Here is an 18,757-nt window from a genome sequence, read left to right on the forward strand (position 1 = left end):
ATGGGTCAATGCAAGGCTGATTGCATCATCAGTCACTGGGAATGAGAAACAATCATGATGAAACTATTGAGTATCTTTACACATAATACAACCATATATTGTCCACGGCTCATCCTCATCAATTTTTTTTTTATTATCGTATCATAATTATTGATTTACAAATCTACAACTGAGAGGGAAACTCAAGTAATAACAAAATTTACAGAGGATAAGGAGGGAGGAGGTGGATTGGGGATAGTATTTCTTCCAAGGAAAATGTTTGTTTTCACGAAGCATTGCTAGACGAAAGAAATCCTGGCCACATATCCCATTTTCAATTGCCGCATGTATTCCACCAGTTTTTGTTTCTTTTTTGTTTTCGTACTAAATAGCAAAGCCCTTCTTCTAAATAGTACTATTGTTTGCCTCAAACAAAGTGCAGCTGTAAGACTTCATTTCATAGGTAGACAAACCTGATATTTGGTCAGGTGGGACAAAATCACCATTGGTCAAGAAAAACCCTGGAAATGGAAGTGCGGTGTCAACTAAGCGGTACCATGACATCCCTTCTGGAAGCAAGGGTAAAACTACAGTCTCTGGATGATCATCTGCATTGAAAGCAATAAATAAATCTCCTAATATATCAGAAGATGCAGAGCTCTCTTGAAGCTCATTTTGTTCAGTCTTCAAAGTCATGGCCAGGAACTTGCAGGATGGATCTTCCCATCTTGGTGGAGCCTTGTCGATTCCTCGCCATTCAATGTTTTCTTCTTTTAAGAAACTCCTACTCTGAAGAAGATCACTCCGCCTCGTTCTCAAGGAAGTCAAAAAGGAAATGAATTGTGTAGTTTGCTTACCAAAACCTGTTTTCAAAGCAGCCCAATTGAAGGGTTTTGTGTCACCGTATGCAGGAGAACCACCAAGAGAGTGACCACACTCGTCTCCCATGTTCAAAACAGGTACTCCTAATGACACAAATAAGATGAATAGGAAATTACGGATTTGTTTGAGTCGTCTTTCAAGAACAGCAGTGTTATTAGTAGGTCCTTCTTCTCCACAATTCCAACTCAACTCCGCCTCTAGGTCAGCACTGCTGAAGCTGACTAAGTCCACAAGAGAAAGTCCGAAATTCCTGGCAATGTAATTAAAAGAGAATGATGGGCCTCTTCCGTCAGAATACAGGTCCCCACTGCCACAAAGTCTTGTTGCAAGGTTGCTAAGAAGACTTTCACCTCTTAGAAAGTTCCTCACATCGTTGCGGAAGTTTGTATTTATTTCAGCCCATCTCATCCAATGAGGAAAGCGAGTCTCCTTTGGTTCCATGTCATTAGGATCCCAGCAATCTGCAATGATTTTAGTTTTCCACAGTACTGGATCAAAAGCAATTGCTTCGACCAAGGGAGGCCGGGACAAGTATTCTCCATGAAACCCTCTCAACAAATGTGAAGCATTTACAAAAGAGAAACCATCAATGTGAAACTCAGTTACCCAATGCCTAAGGCTATCCAAAATCAAATTTTGCATTATAGGATAGTTACAATTCAAAGTACTGTGTACTTTCAAACCACCAATCCCATTTGCATAATAATAAGACAAATCATCAATACCTTGAAGAGCACCGGTCTCAGCAGTATTAGTGAACACAACTTCCATTATAACTTCTATCCCATTGGCATGCATAGTTTTCACCATCTCTTTCGTAGAGTTTACAGTAGATACAGGATCACCAGATGGTCCGTAAAGGTTCATTGGAGAGAAAAAATGACAAGGAAAATAAGGTCCCTTTTTCTCATCAAATGTGAAAACTGGCTCCAACAAAACAGCATTGACCCCCAGATCTTTAAAGTGCTGCAATTTTTTAGCCAAACCAGAAAATTTCCCAGCTAAATCACCGGAAAGTTGACTCGATTCATGCTCGGTAAAACGCTTCACATTCAACCTATACACCACTAGTTTCTCCATTTCCAAATTCGGATGATAATCATCACTCCAATCAAAAGCAGGTTCCTTTCTCAAAAATCCAAGGTTCTTTGCTGAACCAATACCATACTGAAAAGAATTCCCAACAATTCTAGCATAAGGGTCCAAAACAACACCTTCAGCAAAACTGTTATTCCGGTTAGCTCCTCTGAAACGATAACCATAGCTCACAAAATTCCCCGCACTCTCAAAAGCGATATGCCAAATATCACCTGACTTATTGACATAAGGATCAAGATCAATCTCCAAAGCAGGCTTCTCCACACCACTATCTTCATCATCATCATACAAACACAATACCACACTCTCAGCATGCCTTGAAAAAACAGCGAAATTGATCGACCCATCACGGGAAAATGAGATCCCCAACGGATCCGGGAGACCCCGAAGAAAACCAACAGGCACACAGAAATTCCTTTTCAAATGGGTTCTAATTTCCAACCCAGAAAATCTCAACAAAAAAGACAAATACAAAGGAGCTTGTTCAACATCAAATTCCAATTCGACTGAAAACTTTCCAACAGAATTTTCCACAAAAGTACTCACATTCATCCCTTTTCCATCATCCAAACTTGATGAATCATCCCTATACAAACCCCAACACAAAACCAATGTTTCACCTTCAACATTACTTAACTCTAAAGAAGAAACCTCAATATAAACAAAAAAACAATCTTTTTTGTTTTTAACATAAACCTTAACCAAACCTTCACCAATTTCTGTCCTAAACAAATAAGACAATGATGTTTTGATGTCTTCTGATTGTGTGAAAGGAATGAGTTTCTTCAGCTCAGTTTCTTCTATAGACAACCTTGATGACGTGGCAAACAATTTTGAAGTGTGATTATGAGAAAAGGGTATAATGAGATCTTGCAAATTTTGAGTAAGAAATTGGTTGTGATGCTTAATTTGGATAAAGGAACATTTGGTTTCATATTTGTGGTGATTAAGTGGAATCAGTGAGAATGAAAATGATGGCAAGAGATTTGTCATCTGGGTTAGTGAGGTTGATAATTAGAGTGTGAATTCAAGTGATGCAAAATTACTAAATAGGATTGAAGAGAAATGGAATGATTGAAGATGGTGTTGTGGGTGGGTGGGTGGGTGTGGTTGGAGATTGTGTTGGTATCTAATTATGGGACCGCACAAGGCACAACGTATCTAAGTTTGTGTTATTGTTTGGGGTTTAGTTTAGGAGGGGTCACTTTTTTTTGGTTTTGTTTGGAGAATCTGAATCACATTTCTTTCTTTCTTTGCTTTTTTTCCTCACCGTTGGCTAAGCCATCAAAAATGATTTTCATTTTGAATTATTTTCTCAAAAAACAACAAACATCTCTTAATATTTTTTTCGAAAAAATAATTTAATAGAGAGATTGATGTAATAGACCTATGAGAAATAATATTTATACAATTATTTTGGGACAACTATTTTTCATTTTATTATTGTGTTTTCCGTATGCAATCCGTATAAATGTACGGTGTTGAACAACATTTTTGTTGTCCAAATAACATTTTTTTCTTATCATAAAGATATTGATTTTCCTTTGTACCAAAAAAAAAATGTTGATTCTGATTCTGCTATATCGGTCAATCAAATATACATACTTTTCAAAGTTTATCTACACTGAACACAGTATTTTCTACATTAATTACAACAACAAAATAAAATAAATACTTACAGACGTGTATATACAACAAACAACATTTTTCCTTGGCAATTAAAGAGCAACAAAATGTTACTTGGAGCTGGAAATATATCCAATAGTATGAATGATGCAATTGGTTGTAGGCATTGCTTCATGTTATACTTTACTCCATGGCCATTTATTGGAATCTCACATAGCTACTGTTGTAGAACTGGCTGCACTGCTAGCTTCATTATCAGATTCTGGCTTGCTACTCCGACAAGCTCTCTTTGTCTGAATAAGAGGATTCTCCTCTTCATCATCAATGTTCACTTGTTGTTCAAACTCATCACCCTTAAAAACTGGGTGTACGTATGCATCCTGAAGATAATGTCTCAGGTTCAAGTTTGGTTCAATAGCCCGTTCAAGTGTATCTTTCACCATGGCATCCTGTCATCAAATCTCATATATCAGACTAATGAGGTCAAATACTAGACTAACATTAATATCTGATGTCAACTATGTTCACTCTCAATAGAGCGGTGATTGAAGCCGCATGACATCAACCAGTTCTTCTCTATATTAAAAATCACACAATTTAAAACCTTGTTTTTGGTCTTAAGTTAACTAACATACACAATATTTAATATATGGAAATGGTAACTGCTTAACCAACCTCTAGGGGGTATTTTACGAATGCAGATTCGAAGCGCCCTTTGCAATATATGTGGAACCAGATTGTCAAGACAGGTTGCGCAATAAGTAATAGTGTCGACTTACTTGTACCTCTTGTACTAAGCAATCCCATCAGAAGAATTTGAGATATAATCAAGCCGATAACTACTCGACGGTGGACATCTGGCCAAAACGTTGCTCCACTCTCGTATTGCTGGTTATACACATTGATAATCTTGTGACAAGAAAAGGAACCACTAATCAAGCATAATCAGAAACAAAATGATGATATATATCTGCTTAATAAGTTAGTATGTTTATGTGGAAAAAAGTGGTGAAATAGTTTAATAGTAATACAATACGTGAAGCAATAAAACAGTATACTAAATGTCAGTTCGGTCATAAGATTCCTCTTTATTTCTTGTTTAGATATGCATTTATCAAGGAACAAAATATGTAGCAAACTCTATTCAGAACTCACCTGGTGCCGATAGACCATGTAGGAAAAAGCAAAGAAGACTACAATGAAGGGAAGAAGTAAAGGTGTGACTGGAGCATAGACATGCCCCAGCATGAAATATAACTGGATTCGAGGTTCAGATATAGCAAAATTCAAGCTACCGGGATCCATAGCATTCTGTCTGTCTTGCTCCGTTTTCACTAAAAATGTGTTTTTAAGGTGGAACGTGATTAACGAAGATAACCTGAGGATTTCTCCAGCTATTCCAGCCCACCCGTCTATCATAATGTATGTCATGAAAAATGTGGCTTTCATGGGGATTGTACTGCCAACAGTTTTTGTGAACCTGCAAATATTGTTAATAGAAACATCATGTCAGTTGTTGTCAATCTTAGTGCCGAAATGAAAGCTGTCTAAACTCATCAAGCTCAGAGCCTACTCTGAAGAGGGTTCATTGATAAGATGCTCGAGTTGCTGAAATGCCGTTCCTGTTACAATGCTTCCAAGGAACACATTGACGAGAACAAACAAGTAGTATTTTGAAGCTGATCTCCGTTCCAAAACAGAGAGCGATGAGTAACCTTCTATTTTGGACATTGCCATGAGGACACTTGGAAGCAATATGAGAAATAATTTTAATGCTAGCCCTGGCAGAAATCCTTGAATAACAGACTTTACAGATGGCCTGCAATGAGTAACTCCATTACTCTACAGAATGACATAAAGATGCCGTACATTCCATTTCAGCAATGAAAAAAGGAAACCACAACAGTAATTATCCTTGTTGATGATAATTCCCTTAAGTAATATGAAGAAGGCAAAAATGTATTATGTTACTTTGTTCGAGGGGAATTAGACAACGTTTTCCAAATTATTCAGATGGTAAGCATTTAGGGGTCATGAAGAGATTAATTGGCAATTTAGAGTACAAAATTAGTATGCTAATTAACTTGTACTATATAAGATTGAAAGCACTTACTTTTCAATTATTGATTTCAAGAAAGGAAGGACCTTCTTGATTGACTCAATGTTAGCTAAAGATTGGACAAAGGCTATAGGTATCATAAAGAAGAAAGTAAGGAAAAACAAAGAGACAGTCGTGAGCAATCTTCTAAGATTCAGGTCAAAATATGGAATTGCAAGATTTTCCCAGTAGACATCCCTAGGCTCTGGAGCCCATTCTGTCAGCCAAATGGTAGGATCACTAGTTTGTTGAGTTTGAGCGCATACAGCCGCCCCCCATCGGGTTTTGAATGAAACAAATGCTGCAGGGATAATAGCATTGGGGTCGTTTATAACATTTTCTCTTTCTTCAGCTTCCTGTTGAAAATGAACACTGAAATTGTTCGTTTATAACAAATGAAGATATTATAAGCGGGCACACAAGTAAAAGCGAATGGGAAAATTTAACAACAGGTATCTAATCTGTTATGACTAACTATTGATATCATGAATGGCTATCCTTCTATTCTTCTCCTTCACTTTTTTCCAAATTGTAGCCTCACATTATCATGCCCTTAAACATTCATATTATGACAGCTAAAAGCTCAAGTAGCAGTCGCTCTTGAGATTATAACAGTTAATAGACTAGCCATGTGTTTACTTTATGAGTTACTGCTAGAGAGAACGTAAAGTATACTGGCCGTTTACAATCTGTAGAACAAGGAGATGACCAACATAACTAGCGAGACAACCTAAATAATAATCAACTACGAGCCAACCTAATTAGCGTGCAAAACGAGAGCATAGAATGAAATTAAAAAACCCAAAATGTCTTGAACTACTTGCCTAACTGATCTGCATATCCATTTTATCCAGTGATGAAGTAAAAATGATAACAAACTGCCATATTTTGATTATACTTCTGAATATTAGAAGGCTATATTTAGATTAAGGGAATGTCGCAAAATAAAATGGAATAGAATTATTTCTCATTGTTTGGATTGGTTTAAAATAAAATGGAATGAGATGAAACCAATGAAATGTTTTATATTGTAATCTATCAAATATCTATAGAACCACTCTTATCAATTTGTTCACTTCCCAAATAAAAGAATCGAAAATTCACTCCATTTCATCATAAAATGTTTTGACAATGATATGGTAATTTTAATTTATTATATTCTGCTTAGTTCCACACATCTATAAGTCAATGCGTTATATGGTCATGTAAATGAATGGATAATAAAATCTGAACAAAATATACTAACAAAAGTGGCACTACTTACTTGTTCGCTCAACTTCTCAATCTCTGCAGTATAGTAATCAATGGCATCAACTTTAGTCCCCAAGAGACCCATCATACCTGTCTATATACATAGTAAGATATCAAATTGTGAAATATACAATAAAATGAACTTTTCCTGAAAAGAAAGCTACCCGAGTAGTTGGTCTCTTTGAAGGGTCTCTTTCATATTTGTTATGATAGTAAACATGCCAGTTTTGCAATCTCTTCTTCTCTGCAACTATTGATGCAAGCATGTTTGCATTATAAACAACCTATAATTCAGAAGAAATTAATCACATGTTAGACCACAGGAAATCACAAAAATAATGCTAGTTCAAGATTCATAACAGAAAGTCTTTGATTCGCAAAAGAAAATCTAAATAAAATTACAGATGGTGTCAACATACTTGATGCATCAGATAGTGATCAGGATGGTTGACGTAAAAAAAATGTTCAATGTGTTCACTGACTGATTCATCCATATCTGGGGGAACATTCCTAACCAAGACCTATGGAATAAAAGAAAGAAAAGAAGTGATTACTAACAAACAACATTCAGCTTGCTCAAGGACAACTCAAAATTGGCTGAAGCTATCTGCTCAGTTCTTGCAGTAACAGAAAGTAATGCTAATATACAACTGAGATATGAAAGCCGCAACCCAAAACTCCATTGGAAAGTGGCCCCATAAAAAACCATAGAATAGTTTCACAAGCTGATAACTAGTCTAACTGTTCTCATTATTGTCACAAGTACGGAAAAGGATTTGCTATTACTACTATTTCCCTTGCATATGTGTACACACACACACACACACAATCACATATAGGCACACACACACAATCACATATAGGCACATCCTTTGCGCATCCCATAAAAAAAAAAAAAAAAAAAGAACTTTCAATATTTCCCTTTTGCGTATAGAGCTTGACGAATACAACTGGTCTATCTTAGAGTTTCAAATGTATTTAATGTTCTGCAGTAAGAGCATCACTTAATCATCTTTTCCGAACTAATAAACTCCAAAGCATTCTAATTAACATTGCTATGCATGTTTTACCTATGAAGGGAAGAGAAGCAATCTCATTGTTGCAATAATCATGTTTTCCTTATAAAGACTTACAGTAAATTGATCTGGACGACGACGTTCAGATGCCAAAAATCGCAATCTCATTGTTGCAATAATCATGTATTCCTTGTAAAGACTATAGCATGTCCAAGCTGAGAAGACATACGACATACCAATATGCGCCCAAAACCTGAACAAAATGATGTGAAATTTGTAACATATAGTATGAAGCAGCCAGATTATATATCAAGATTCGTGATACAAGGAGTCTAAAACTCTATTATGACAAAAGAAGTCAATTCAGTTATTATTCGGATCTCAGACTCTTAATTGGTTTGTCTAGAATAAAAGACAAAAATCAAATTTACAATGTACTATTTACGAGCAAAATATATAACTCCTTCAATTCTCAATAATATTTGTGGTGTGTTAGGGAAAAGGTGAGTTACATAGAGCTTGAACAACTTTGTGAAATGGATTAGCGCACCTCTTTGATCCAAATGGAATGTTCGATATTGAAAGCTTGTCAATATCGCTAAATGTCAAACCCTTGGCTGCTGGTGCTTCCAAAGTTTTTCCAGTCCAGTTAATGGGAACCAAAACTATAAAAGCCAGTAGGGTAGTTGGGACAAATATTTTGACGCTGTACATTAAATGACTAAATATTAGAAAACAGAAAGGTTTGAAATTGCAGTCACGAACACTCAAATCTTGACAGTAATTTAAACCATTAAATGGAAACTGGGTGCACGTTAACTAACCCAAGAATATAAATCCGAATAAAGACGGCTGAGTCAAGGCCTGCATGATCAATAAGCTCAGGTTCAGGCATATGCAATGCTGCAGGCATCCAATTGAGGAACCTAATGTAGGTCCCAAAGTCAAGGTTAACAAATTTCTTGACAATTGATCTGGAATTCGTTGGGCTGCTTCTTATCCCCTTCAGATACCATTTTGGGAAGTAAACCCTATCATTAAAAGGCTGAAGTCGCAACACTGCAAACGCCAAAAGGAACATGGTTGCGGAAAACAGATTGATGCCAGCAGAAACACCAATGTCGGCTAGAGTCGCCATTTTCTTCTCCTTTTAAAGCACGCTTTAACCTACACATATTTTAAAAAATAAGTAATAAAATTGGCTTTCCAATTTTCAAATAGCAAGACTTCTAAATTCATTTCAGGCAATATTCATCCTAACATTGTAATTATAATATATTATATTAGAAATGTTTTTTTTTTTTAAATTAGAAAGGTGGAATTATTATTAATAACGCTGATATAACTCGTTCAAGGAGGTTACAAACTCTTACCACTGAGCTCACACCTCATAGACCGATGATTCAATCTTTCACAAGACACTTACAAATAATGAATTAACCAATTAACAAATATCTTTGTCAGAAATCACAGAGCATGTAGTGAATAATATGGTTACATGTTTTCATAATTGCATTTCTGAGAAGATCACGAAACAATTTTCGTGACATTCAACATTATTTATATAATTCCTTAAAAAAAAGTTATTTATATAGCATTTATCCCGCATTGAATTGAATAAAAACAGTTTTCTAACTAATTTCTACACCGAACCATCCAAAATTTGTTCTTCACATTTCAAATTTAAAACGCGGAAAAGTGTTGCGTTATCTATAAATTAAATTATAGCCTTACATACAAGGATCAATGCTCAATTCATTTATGTATATTCAAGCATTCAAGCGTCTAATTAAATTTTTATGATCGTATATTCTGCCATCTCAATGCGAACAAAACATAATCAAACTATTTTTGCTAAGGCATTTTCTAAAATTTGAAAATAAGCATAAAAAGAAAATCTAGAAAATGAGATTGAAATGTGAAATGCAATACAGAAACAAACCGTTTGTTTTATATGGAAGAAATTCACGGTGCTAATCTTCTTCTTCGTCGGAAAGTTGAAGGCATGTTTGATTTGGCGGGAAAATGAAAACAGGATTGAAGCGAATGTTGTAGTTAATTTTGGTGATTGGTTCTTCTCAACGTTAAGAGAGAGAGAGAGAGAGAGAGAGAGAGAGAGAGAGAGAGAGAGAGAGAGCAATGAAATGAAATGAAATGCAGAAATGTTGAGAGCGAAGAAAGAAGGCGGCAATGGTTACCGTTCGTTGTTTGAGTGTACGGTGCAGAGCGCCAAAACCTTCGGACTTCTCTCTCATTCATTCCTACCTACCACCCTTTTTCAAACCTTCTAAATAAGACAGACCGACCGACTTCAAATATATAAAAAAAGGAAAATGTTAACATGTGCCCAAAGGCATATGTTAAGGAATTTAAAATAGAAATGGTTGTCTTAAAAGTTGTGCATTCAACTTTTTAAAATCAAAGTTTTACTCTTTTCCATAAAAAATTTCTAGTTTTGGATTCCTTAACTTGTGCCCTAAGGGCACAAGATAACAAGACCCATAAAAAAAGGGCAGTGCTATTTCTCGCGAAGAAAATCCTCGCGAAAGTATCACGATTGACAATTCCATATAATGTAACCACCCATTTGATTTTATTTTTGTCCCTAAATGTAACACCCTTTTCAAATTACTAGATGCATTTATTATTATTTTTTTCCTAAACATACCCCTAATTAATACTACTAACTTGTCTTGAAATATGAATAGTCAAATTTAATACACATACAAACAAAGGATAATTTGGTAATATTAATACACAAAACAGACACATTAATTACACTGATAACTTTTCTTAAAAAATGTGAAAAATATAAAGGGGGGTTACATTAAAGGACGGAGGGAGTAAAAGTTATGAAAACTAGTTGCACAAGTAACAGCTTGCCACAGCCACACCACTCTCTCCACTTTTTATTGGAACAATTGCCTGCAGAGCATTGAACCGACTCTATCACTTCTATCAAACAACCTTTTCTCTACCTACTCATTTTTAAAACCAATCATATTTAACCATAACAAGAGAGCTTATTACATACTCCCTCCGGTCATATTTATAAGTAAAAAATAACTTTTTAGGTTTATTCAATAATTAATGTATTTGGTCACATTTATAGACCAAATACATTATTTATTCAATGAATCTAAAAAGTTATTTTTTGCTTATAAATATGACCGGAGGGAGTATGTGTATATATAATGATATAGAACCAATACATGATCATTTAAGACCAACATAAAAAAGGAAAGAGCAATGATATTCTAACAACAAAAAATCAACAACTTTTGTGACAACCACCAATTTTCAAAGAAAAAGTAGATAGTGACACGGAAAGCAAAGCAATAGAGAGAGAAAGCAAAAAGATAATGTGAGTATGAGAGATAAAGTTGTCACATAGGTTGTCACAAAATGGTTGTTAGAATATCATTTCTCAAAAGGAAAAGTCAAGGACAGTAACAAACAACACACAACATATGTTTAAGCTAAAGGTGTTGATATTGTTTGGACAAGATGTCTTACTTTGTTAATTAGAAGAGTAATGATATTTTGACATCCATTTGATGACAACTTTGTTGACAACCTTGTTTTTCTCACTTTTTATTGGTCGAAAACAATGGAGAGAGAAAAAGAAAGAGAGAGGATAACAACATCATGTGAGTATGAGAGAGAAAGTTGTCTAAAAGTTATCAAAAAATAGTTGTCAAAATATCATTTCTCTAATTAGAATGAGTGATGGTTAGTGCCTGTAGAAATTTTCTTGTGTCATGAAGATTGAACGGTGAAGTAGGTAGGCTTAATTAGAGTAATGAAGCAAGATTTTTCACATTCGTGTTTTTCTCGTGAAATTACTTTCGCTGTATTGAGCATTATCCATAAAAAAATTACACTCAAAATATTTTCTTACGTATAGTTTTATCAAAGTAACGAGTCTTGGTCCTCGTGAGCTTAGCTCAGTTGGTAGGGACAATGCATAAAATATGTAAGGTCGGGGGTTCGAACCCCGGCCACCACCCAAAAAACCCAAAAAAAAAATAACGAATTAATTATTTTAATTATCGATTAGTATGATTTATTTTATTTTATTTTTTACAATTTTAACTTGGTTGTTAGAGTTTATTTGTTGAGTTCCAATCTACTTGATGGTCGTTTATTTCTTTCTAATTATTATCGTTTCAGAATAATACTCTTGAATTAAGAAAATGGATTTTTTAAGGTTTTTTTCAATTAATTATCGATTAGTATGATTTATTTTATTTTATTTTTTACAATTTTAACTTGGTTGTTAGAGTTTATTTGTTGAGTTCCAATCTACTTGATGGTCGTTAATTATCGATTAGTATGATTTATTTATTTTTTATTTTTTTTACAATTTTAACTTGGTTGTTAGAGTTTATTTGTTGAGTTCCAATCTACTTGATGGTCGTTTATTTCTTTCTAATTATTATCGTTTCAGAATAATACTCTTGAATTAAGAAAATGGATTTTTTAAGGTTTTTTTCAATTAATTATCGATTAGTATGATTTATTTTATTTTATTTTTTACAATTTTAACTTGGTTGTTAGAGTTTATTTGTTGAGTTCCAATCTACTTGATGGTCGTTAATTATCGATTAGTATGATTTATTTATTTTTTTTACAATTTTAACTTGGTTGTTAGAGTTTATTTGTTGAGTTCCAATCTACTTGATGGTCGTTTATTTCTTTTTAATTATTAATGTTTCAGAATAATACTCTTGAATTAAGAAAATGGATTTTTTAAGGTTTTTTTCAATTATATTTGCATTTTAATCTACTGATAAATTCATATTTTTTGCACACACACTTTCTCTTTCTAATAAATTTTATAAACACGCTCAATATGGTTCTTAAACTGGTTATCCAAGTTACAAACACACTCAGTATTTGCGATAATATGGTTCAGATTATATAATCTGAACCATTTTCTACTAAATTATTGGCACAAGAGGAGTGTATAGAGACTTCGGATTGTATAATCAGAAAAAAGCAAGGATCACGCCCTATTTTTGTGGGTGTACGGATTATGAAATCCGAATTAATGAAAAAATTATTATTTTTCTCCCCAAAATAGGGGAAAATCTCTTTAGAATTATAGAATATTAGAATTCGAAATTTTAATGAACATTTTCGTAAAAAAAAATAAGGCGCATGAGAAAGTTATAGGATGAAAAAGGTAATAGTTAAGGAGCTATAGGAAGCATATGTTTAAAACCATGTACTCCCTCCGTCCCATTCTCATATTATAAGCAAAAAAAATAAATCACACTTGTTAAGAAAACTAAAATATAGTAGTTTGTAACATAGTTTTTTGTGTTATCTTTGAAATAAGTTTTATAGGAAGATGTAAAAACAATTTTCATTGGTAGTTGATTATAGAGAAAATGAAAAAGAGAGCAAATTGGATGCACTTTACATTTAATTTTCCTTTGGAAAAGATAATTTTTTGAAAAAACATAATTAAATATGATAAAGTTGGTCTTTTTTGCTTATAATTTGGGACAAAGAAAATGAATTTTTTTTTTTGCTTATAATCTAGGACGGAGGGAGTATCTCCTGAAGCTGAGCAGCCCATCAAGTCACACCTTCGGTCATGCACCTCCCATGATCCTTCTTTGTTATCTATTGAAGGTATTAAATAACAATTCATCTCGTATAATTTGCGGTTAATATAATATTAATATCTCATGTTGTGTTATGTTTGATCTTAACATTTTGGGTCCTATTTTTGTTTAGACTGGTACATGAACAACCACATGTGGCATCATCCCTCTCTTTTATACGCTCTACTTGTCAAAATTAATATTAAAAATAAGTCAACTCAAAAAAAAAAAAAAAAAAAACAAAGCAAAACAAAAACATTGTTCTTCTCTCTTCTCTAACCCTCAGCCATCTACAGTCACTCTTCATAGGCTTCGATTTCTATTCATCGTCGCCTATTTTGTCGACCATTGTCCCTTTGTTCTCGTCCTCTCGTCACATCTGTGCCACCACCCGAACGTCATCGCCAAAACCTGGCCCATCGTCATGATCTTCGTCAAAGACACTTTGATATACCAAAATATTGTTGGTGTTCGCATTTTGGAGGAGACAACAACGAGATCATAACAGAGGCGGTGGAGGGAGGAGGAGAAACAGAGAGCAATGTTGGTTGGTAGTGGAGGGTAGGGTCAGGTTTCTTTTTTTGATTTGGGTAAATCTGAGAGAGAGAGAGAGAGAGAGAGAGAGAGAGAGAGAGAGGGGGGGGGGAGGGAGAGTCAAAAGCTAAGGATGGAGGCAAGCAAGGAGAAGGCGGTGGCGGCAAGGCAATCAGAGGGCGGCGATGGCAAGAGGGGGGCTGGAGGAGGGAGAGAGTTCATAGAAAATGATAAGAGAGAGTTCTTGTAGGGTGAGAAAAAATGGGTATGTGAAATCCTGATTTTACCCCTTGATTTTTAACAAAATTACAAAGATGACATCCACATGTATAACAACAATGTTGAAAAAAGGGGTGTCAAAGAAACATTATTCATTTTTGTTCCATCTACACATGGTGATCAACATTTTCCTACTATAGTAGATTTGTCTAGCTTTTATTACTAAAATCTTTAATTAAAGTGTCCAATCATGTCAAAAAATTTGTCACCATATGATTGAAACTCAACATCACATTACTCCCAAAATACATTAAAAAAAATCGCATTACTCCCAAAACTATCAAATCTAATAATGACCCAGTGCTTTCTCTTCCAAAATTTTATGCTTCTAAATGTCTCATTCATAAAAAAATAAAAAAAAAAAATCATGTGTAAAAACCCCACATCAAAATGGTCGTGTTGAGAAGAGATACCAACAAATCCTCAATGTTGGAAGAACCCTTATGTTTCAATCCAAATTACCTAAGTCATTTTGGTTCTATGTTGTTATTCATGTTGTGGTCTTAATCAATAGAGTTACCACACCTCTATTGCAACACAAATCTCCTTTTCAAACTTTATTTAATACCATTCCTAAAAAAAAATCTCTTTAAAATTTTTAGTTGCTTATGTTACGCTTCCACTTTACAAGCACACTGAACCAAATTAAATGTTATATCATCTCTGTCTATTGAAGGTCTTACAAGTTCAATGCACCAAGATTCATGTTCTCTACCATGACAATCAAAGTGTTGTCCATATAGCTGCCAACCTTGTCTTTCATGAAAGGACCGGACATCTTGAAATAAACTGTCACAATGTTAGAGAGAAATTACAAGCTGACATTCTTAAATTGTTACCAGTTTCCTCCAAAGATTAATTAGTTGAATTATTTACCTAGTTTTTGCTTCCTCGACCCAATGCTCTACTATCCAAATTGAGTATTGTAGATATCTGCCAACCTCCAACTTGTGGAGGGATATTGCACCATGAGCAAAATAAGGGAAATGAGAATGTAAATAGCAGTAGCTTGTAGTACAAGTACAATAGTGTAGTACAAATCTAAGATAGTACATGATAGATGGCAGTATAATATCAACAATGTATGAATACTTGATGTACTTTCTTATTCAATCAATTGAAAATTTACACTTTCATTCACTTGACAATACTGGTACCGTAAAGAGGAAGGTGATGGTCTTGCATGGCAAGTTTTGTAATGTCCAGTTCATTCATTTGTACACATCTCTCCCCTTATTTTATGTTGATGTTGATTGGACTAGAGTGAAGAACGTGGTATTGATTGTGCCCTGATTTCTAGTCTTTCATAGATCTATTATTCTCTCCTCTTTTTACCATTTTGGTTAAATTGATTAGGCATGAATTCTCCATTGATAGTTGTAGTATTTTTCTTATATATTTGTATACTTACATTTATTATCAAATTTATCAGTTTTTCCACTGTATCGCACTCCACATTCCTTTTCTCATGCACTAAAATATTAAATATTTTGTCCTTTTTTTTTTGGTTTGAAGTACAGTACGCCAACAGTTGACAAGTACTGAAGAGTGAAGACATACGTAGCGTACGGAGAAAAGCTCCCTGCACACACGGTGAGATTTTAAATGATTCAAAGACAGTTTCTGGAGGATAAAATTATCCCATAAATCAATATTCGAAGATGAATTTTGTGCTTACAAACTGAGTTCATTTGTTATAGATTTAAAAAAGTCGATTTTATTTATGTATTTAAGAATGATTTTATGGAAATATACTTAAAAATAGTAAAAGTTATTTTAAAATTATTTGTTATGAGTTAAAATAGAGATTTTGATATCCATTAACTTAAATATTCATTGTTAGATATTTTATATCGTAAAAAAATTTAAAAAAATATCTTTTAAAAATGATTTTTATGAAAATCTATTTGAAATAGCTTCTTACTTTAGAGATTATTTAAAATTGAGTAAATAGTCAATTACCCCCCTGAAACTGTAAGTTTCGTCAATTACCCCCCTGAAATTAACAAAACTTCAATTATCCCTCTGAAATTGCACAACGTTAATCAATTTATCCCCTCCGTCAAATTTTTCTGTTAGTCAACAGGACGTTTTACAAATACCCCCCTGAAGTTTTGCACTTATGTGCAAAATGCCCCCTGAATTTGAAAATTTATATAAACTTGCTAAGTATGTTAGCTGTTCATAAAATGTGATCTAAGATATGTTTCCAATCCATAGTTTATGGCAATCAAACTTCTTTAAACCTTGTCTGATCAAATATTTTAAAGTTTAGTGGTTAAAGCCACCATGGACTATAAACATATTTTGAAAGAATCATTAGGATATACATCACACACTCATGTTAAAATATGTAACTCATTGTTATGCCAATATTAATATCAAATGCTAATATGTATAAGTAATATCGTCGATTCGTTTGGTAAAAAAATAAAAATTGTTTACCACGTGTGGCCAAATTGAGTGAACCTATTATAGTTTTCTCAGAACATTAATGAGTGAGACAAATTTAAATTAGATAAAATCAATTAAAATATATTGTTCATGCTCAAACCTTCAATTTTGGAGAACCCCCTCCCAAGCTTGGAAGCTTTACTTCTTGCTGATGCATCTAGAGTGCAGTTCTTAAGGCCGTAGTCTAGTTTTCTTTTTGTTTTCTCCTTTTTGTTTTCTCTATTTACCAAAAAAAAAAACCATCAATTTTGGCATCAATTGATTTTTTTTGATGAAAAGGCATCAATTGATATGTGCAGAGGAACACCATATGTGAGTTTTTTGTATGATGGTTATTGGAACAACAATGACCCATAACTATAAGAAAAAAATATATAAATTTTTTGCAATCACTTTTAAGGATAAGAAAAAAATATAAAATTTTTCAAGTTTAGGGGGCATTTTGCACATAAGTGCAAAATTTCAGGGGGTATTTGCAAAACGTCATGTTCATTAACAGAAAAATTTAACGGATGGGGTAAATTAATTAACGTTGTGCAATTTCAGGGGGTAATTGAAGTTTTGTTAATTTTAGGGGGATAATTGATGAAACTTACAATTTCAGGGGGGTAATTGACTATTTACTCATTTAAAATTCTATCATAGAAAAAAATTATAAAAAATGATGAAATATTTAGAATGACATTTTTAGATAAGATATTTAAATGAAATTTTCATTTGAAGTTTTCTTTAAAAAATTCTTTGTTAAACAATTATAAGCAAAAATATATTATACTATAAAAATCTATTTGTAAAAAGCTAAAATTCCTTGTATTGCTGCATCTTTCTTATAGTGTCCATCTCTAATAGTAAAAAATAAAGTTCTTAAATATCAATAATAAAGGTGTTCACATTAAATTTTACGAGCATATTCATGGTGGCAAAGCCAGGATTATTGTAAAGTTCGGGCGAAAAAATTTTGCAACATATTTATAGGGGCTTACATAAGAAATTGCAAGCAAATAATAAAAGAAATTAAAGAAATTGTCCAATTTATAAAGGTTTATACAAGAAATTCATAGGGATTTACATAAGAAATTGCAAAAAATTTGGGCCGGAGCCTGGGGTCACCGGGCCATAGAACCGCCCATGCATATTTATAAGATTGATTTTTTAAAAAAAATTAAATATGGTGTTCACAATATACAAATTATCTTTTTTTTTTACCTTCTTTAAAAACATCTTATTTGTTTACCTTAAAATTGATTAAGAAATTAAAATAAATCTGATATTGAAACGGAAAAAAAATGATATTAATATTATGCAATTTTATTCAACATGAAAATGTAAAGTAAGGAGGATCTGTCACAAGATAGTACATGATCAGTTCAAAAAATAAAAAGAAAAAGAAGAAAAATACATGATCGCATGTCACAAGTATAAGAGATATACATTTTTTCTAAGCGAATCAATATACCCAATATTGAGTAAAATTTTAGAGAACTGTTCACACCTTCCTCTAAGGCTTCTCATGGTCCTGTATTTAATGCTACGTGATGTTTTTCACTCCCATACACTGTTCATCCAATCTAATGGGACGTTTTTGTCTTTTAGCAAGGATAAGTACAAGTATAATGCTATAAAATATGTTTAGTTGCACTTTTCAAAGTAAATCTGATAGGCAAGTCTGATGAGAGATCTTTTATCCCTTCCATAAGTTTTCACACGTATATGATCTATGATCTATGTGCTATCTATATGCTAATACTTTCCGTGATATCTTTGTTTTTAGTTGCCTCCAAGCCAAACGTGTGGAGTGTATTGGAACCTAGCACATAGAGTGTTTTATTGATTTATTTATTTGCTTTTTACATTAGTTATATTAATTTATTGATTACTCACTACCTATAAAAAAGGTTTGACACTACTAAAAAAAATTATTGATT

General features: G+C 33.4%; 2 protein-coding genes across 4 annotated transcripts; both read right to left on the bottom strand.

The window, feature by feature from the left end:
• Positions 1–55: 55 nt before the first annotated feature.
• DBE1 (debranching enzyme 1) lies at positions 56–3,255 on the bottom strand. The gene has a single exon (XM_085724974.1). It carries the CDS (start codon positions 2,950–2,952, stop codon positions 385–387), a length of 2,568 nt encoding a protein of 855 aa, XP_085581100.1. The 5' UTR covers positions 2,953–3,255; the 3' UTR covers positions 56–384.
• Positions 3,256–3,542: 287 nt separating this feature from the next.
• Positions 3,543–10,242, bottom strand: LOC146910029 (hyperosmolality-gated Ca2+ permeable channel 1.7-like). 3 transcript variants are annotated; one of them, XM_085724975.1, is made up of 12 exons: positions 9,893–10,242; positions 8,775–9,117; positions 8,501–8,656; positions 8,068–8,203; positions 7,354–7,455; positions 7,099–7,218; positions 6,948–7,028; positions 5,699–6,039; positions 5,159–5,404; positions 4,741–5,065; positions 4,261–4,494; positions 3,543–4,034 (listed from the first exon to the last, which is right to left on the bottom strand). In XM_085724975.1, exons 2-12 carry the CDS (start codon positions 9,086–9,088, stop codon positions 3,795–3,797), a joined length of 2,295 nt encoding a protein of 764 aa, XP_085581101.1. In that variant the 5' UTR covers positions 9,089–9,117; positions 9,893–10,242; the 3' UTR covers positions 3,543–3,794. The 3 variants fall into 3 exon arrangements, with proteins under 3 accessions (XP_085581101.1, XP_085581102.1, XP_085581103.1); XM_085724976.1 differs by lacking the exon at positions 7,354–7,455 and having other exon boundaries at positions 9,893–10,230; XM_085724977.1 differs by lacking the exon at positions 8,501–8,656 and having other exon boundaries at positions 9,893–10,037.
• Between the last annotated feature and the right edge of the window lie 8,515 nt (positions 10,243–18,757).

Source organism: Medicago sativa, chromosome 7 (assembly GCF_051527215.1).
Source record: "Medicago sativa cultivar Bolivia chromosome 7, Bolivia_mono, whole genome shotgun sequence".
Lineage (NCBI taxonomy): Eukaryota > Viridiplantae > Streptophyta > Magnoliopsida > Fabales > Fabaceae > Medicago > Medicago sativa.

Bases quoted from the DNA above. Each gene is read 5' to 3' on its own strand.
- DBE1 (XM_085724974.1), bottom strand. From the start codon at position 2,952: ATGACAAATCTCTTGCCATCATTTTCATTCTCACTGATTCCACTTAAT.
- LOC146910029 (XM_085724975.1), bottom strand. From the start codon at position 9,088: ATGGCGACTCTAGCCGACATTGGTGTTTCTGCTGGCATCAATCTGTTT. The intron at 7,029-7,098 runs GTAGCTTTCTTT...CTATGTATATAG, and splicing joins CAAAGAGACCAACTACTCGG to ACAGGTATGATGGGTCTCTT. The intron at 4,035-4,260 runs GTTGGTTAAGCA...ATTTGATGACAG, and splicing joins TCGTAAAATACCCCCTAGAG to GATGCCATGGTGAAAGATAC.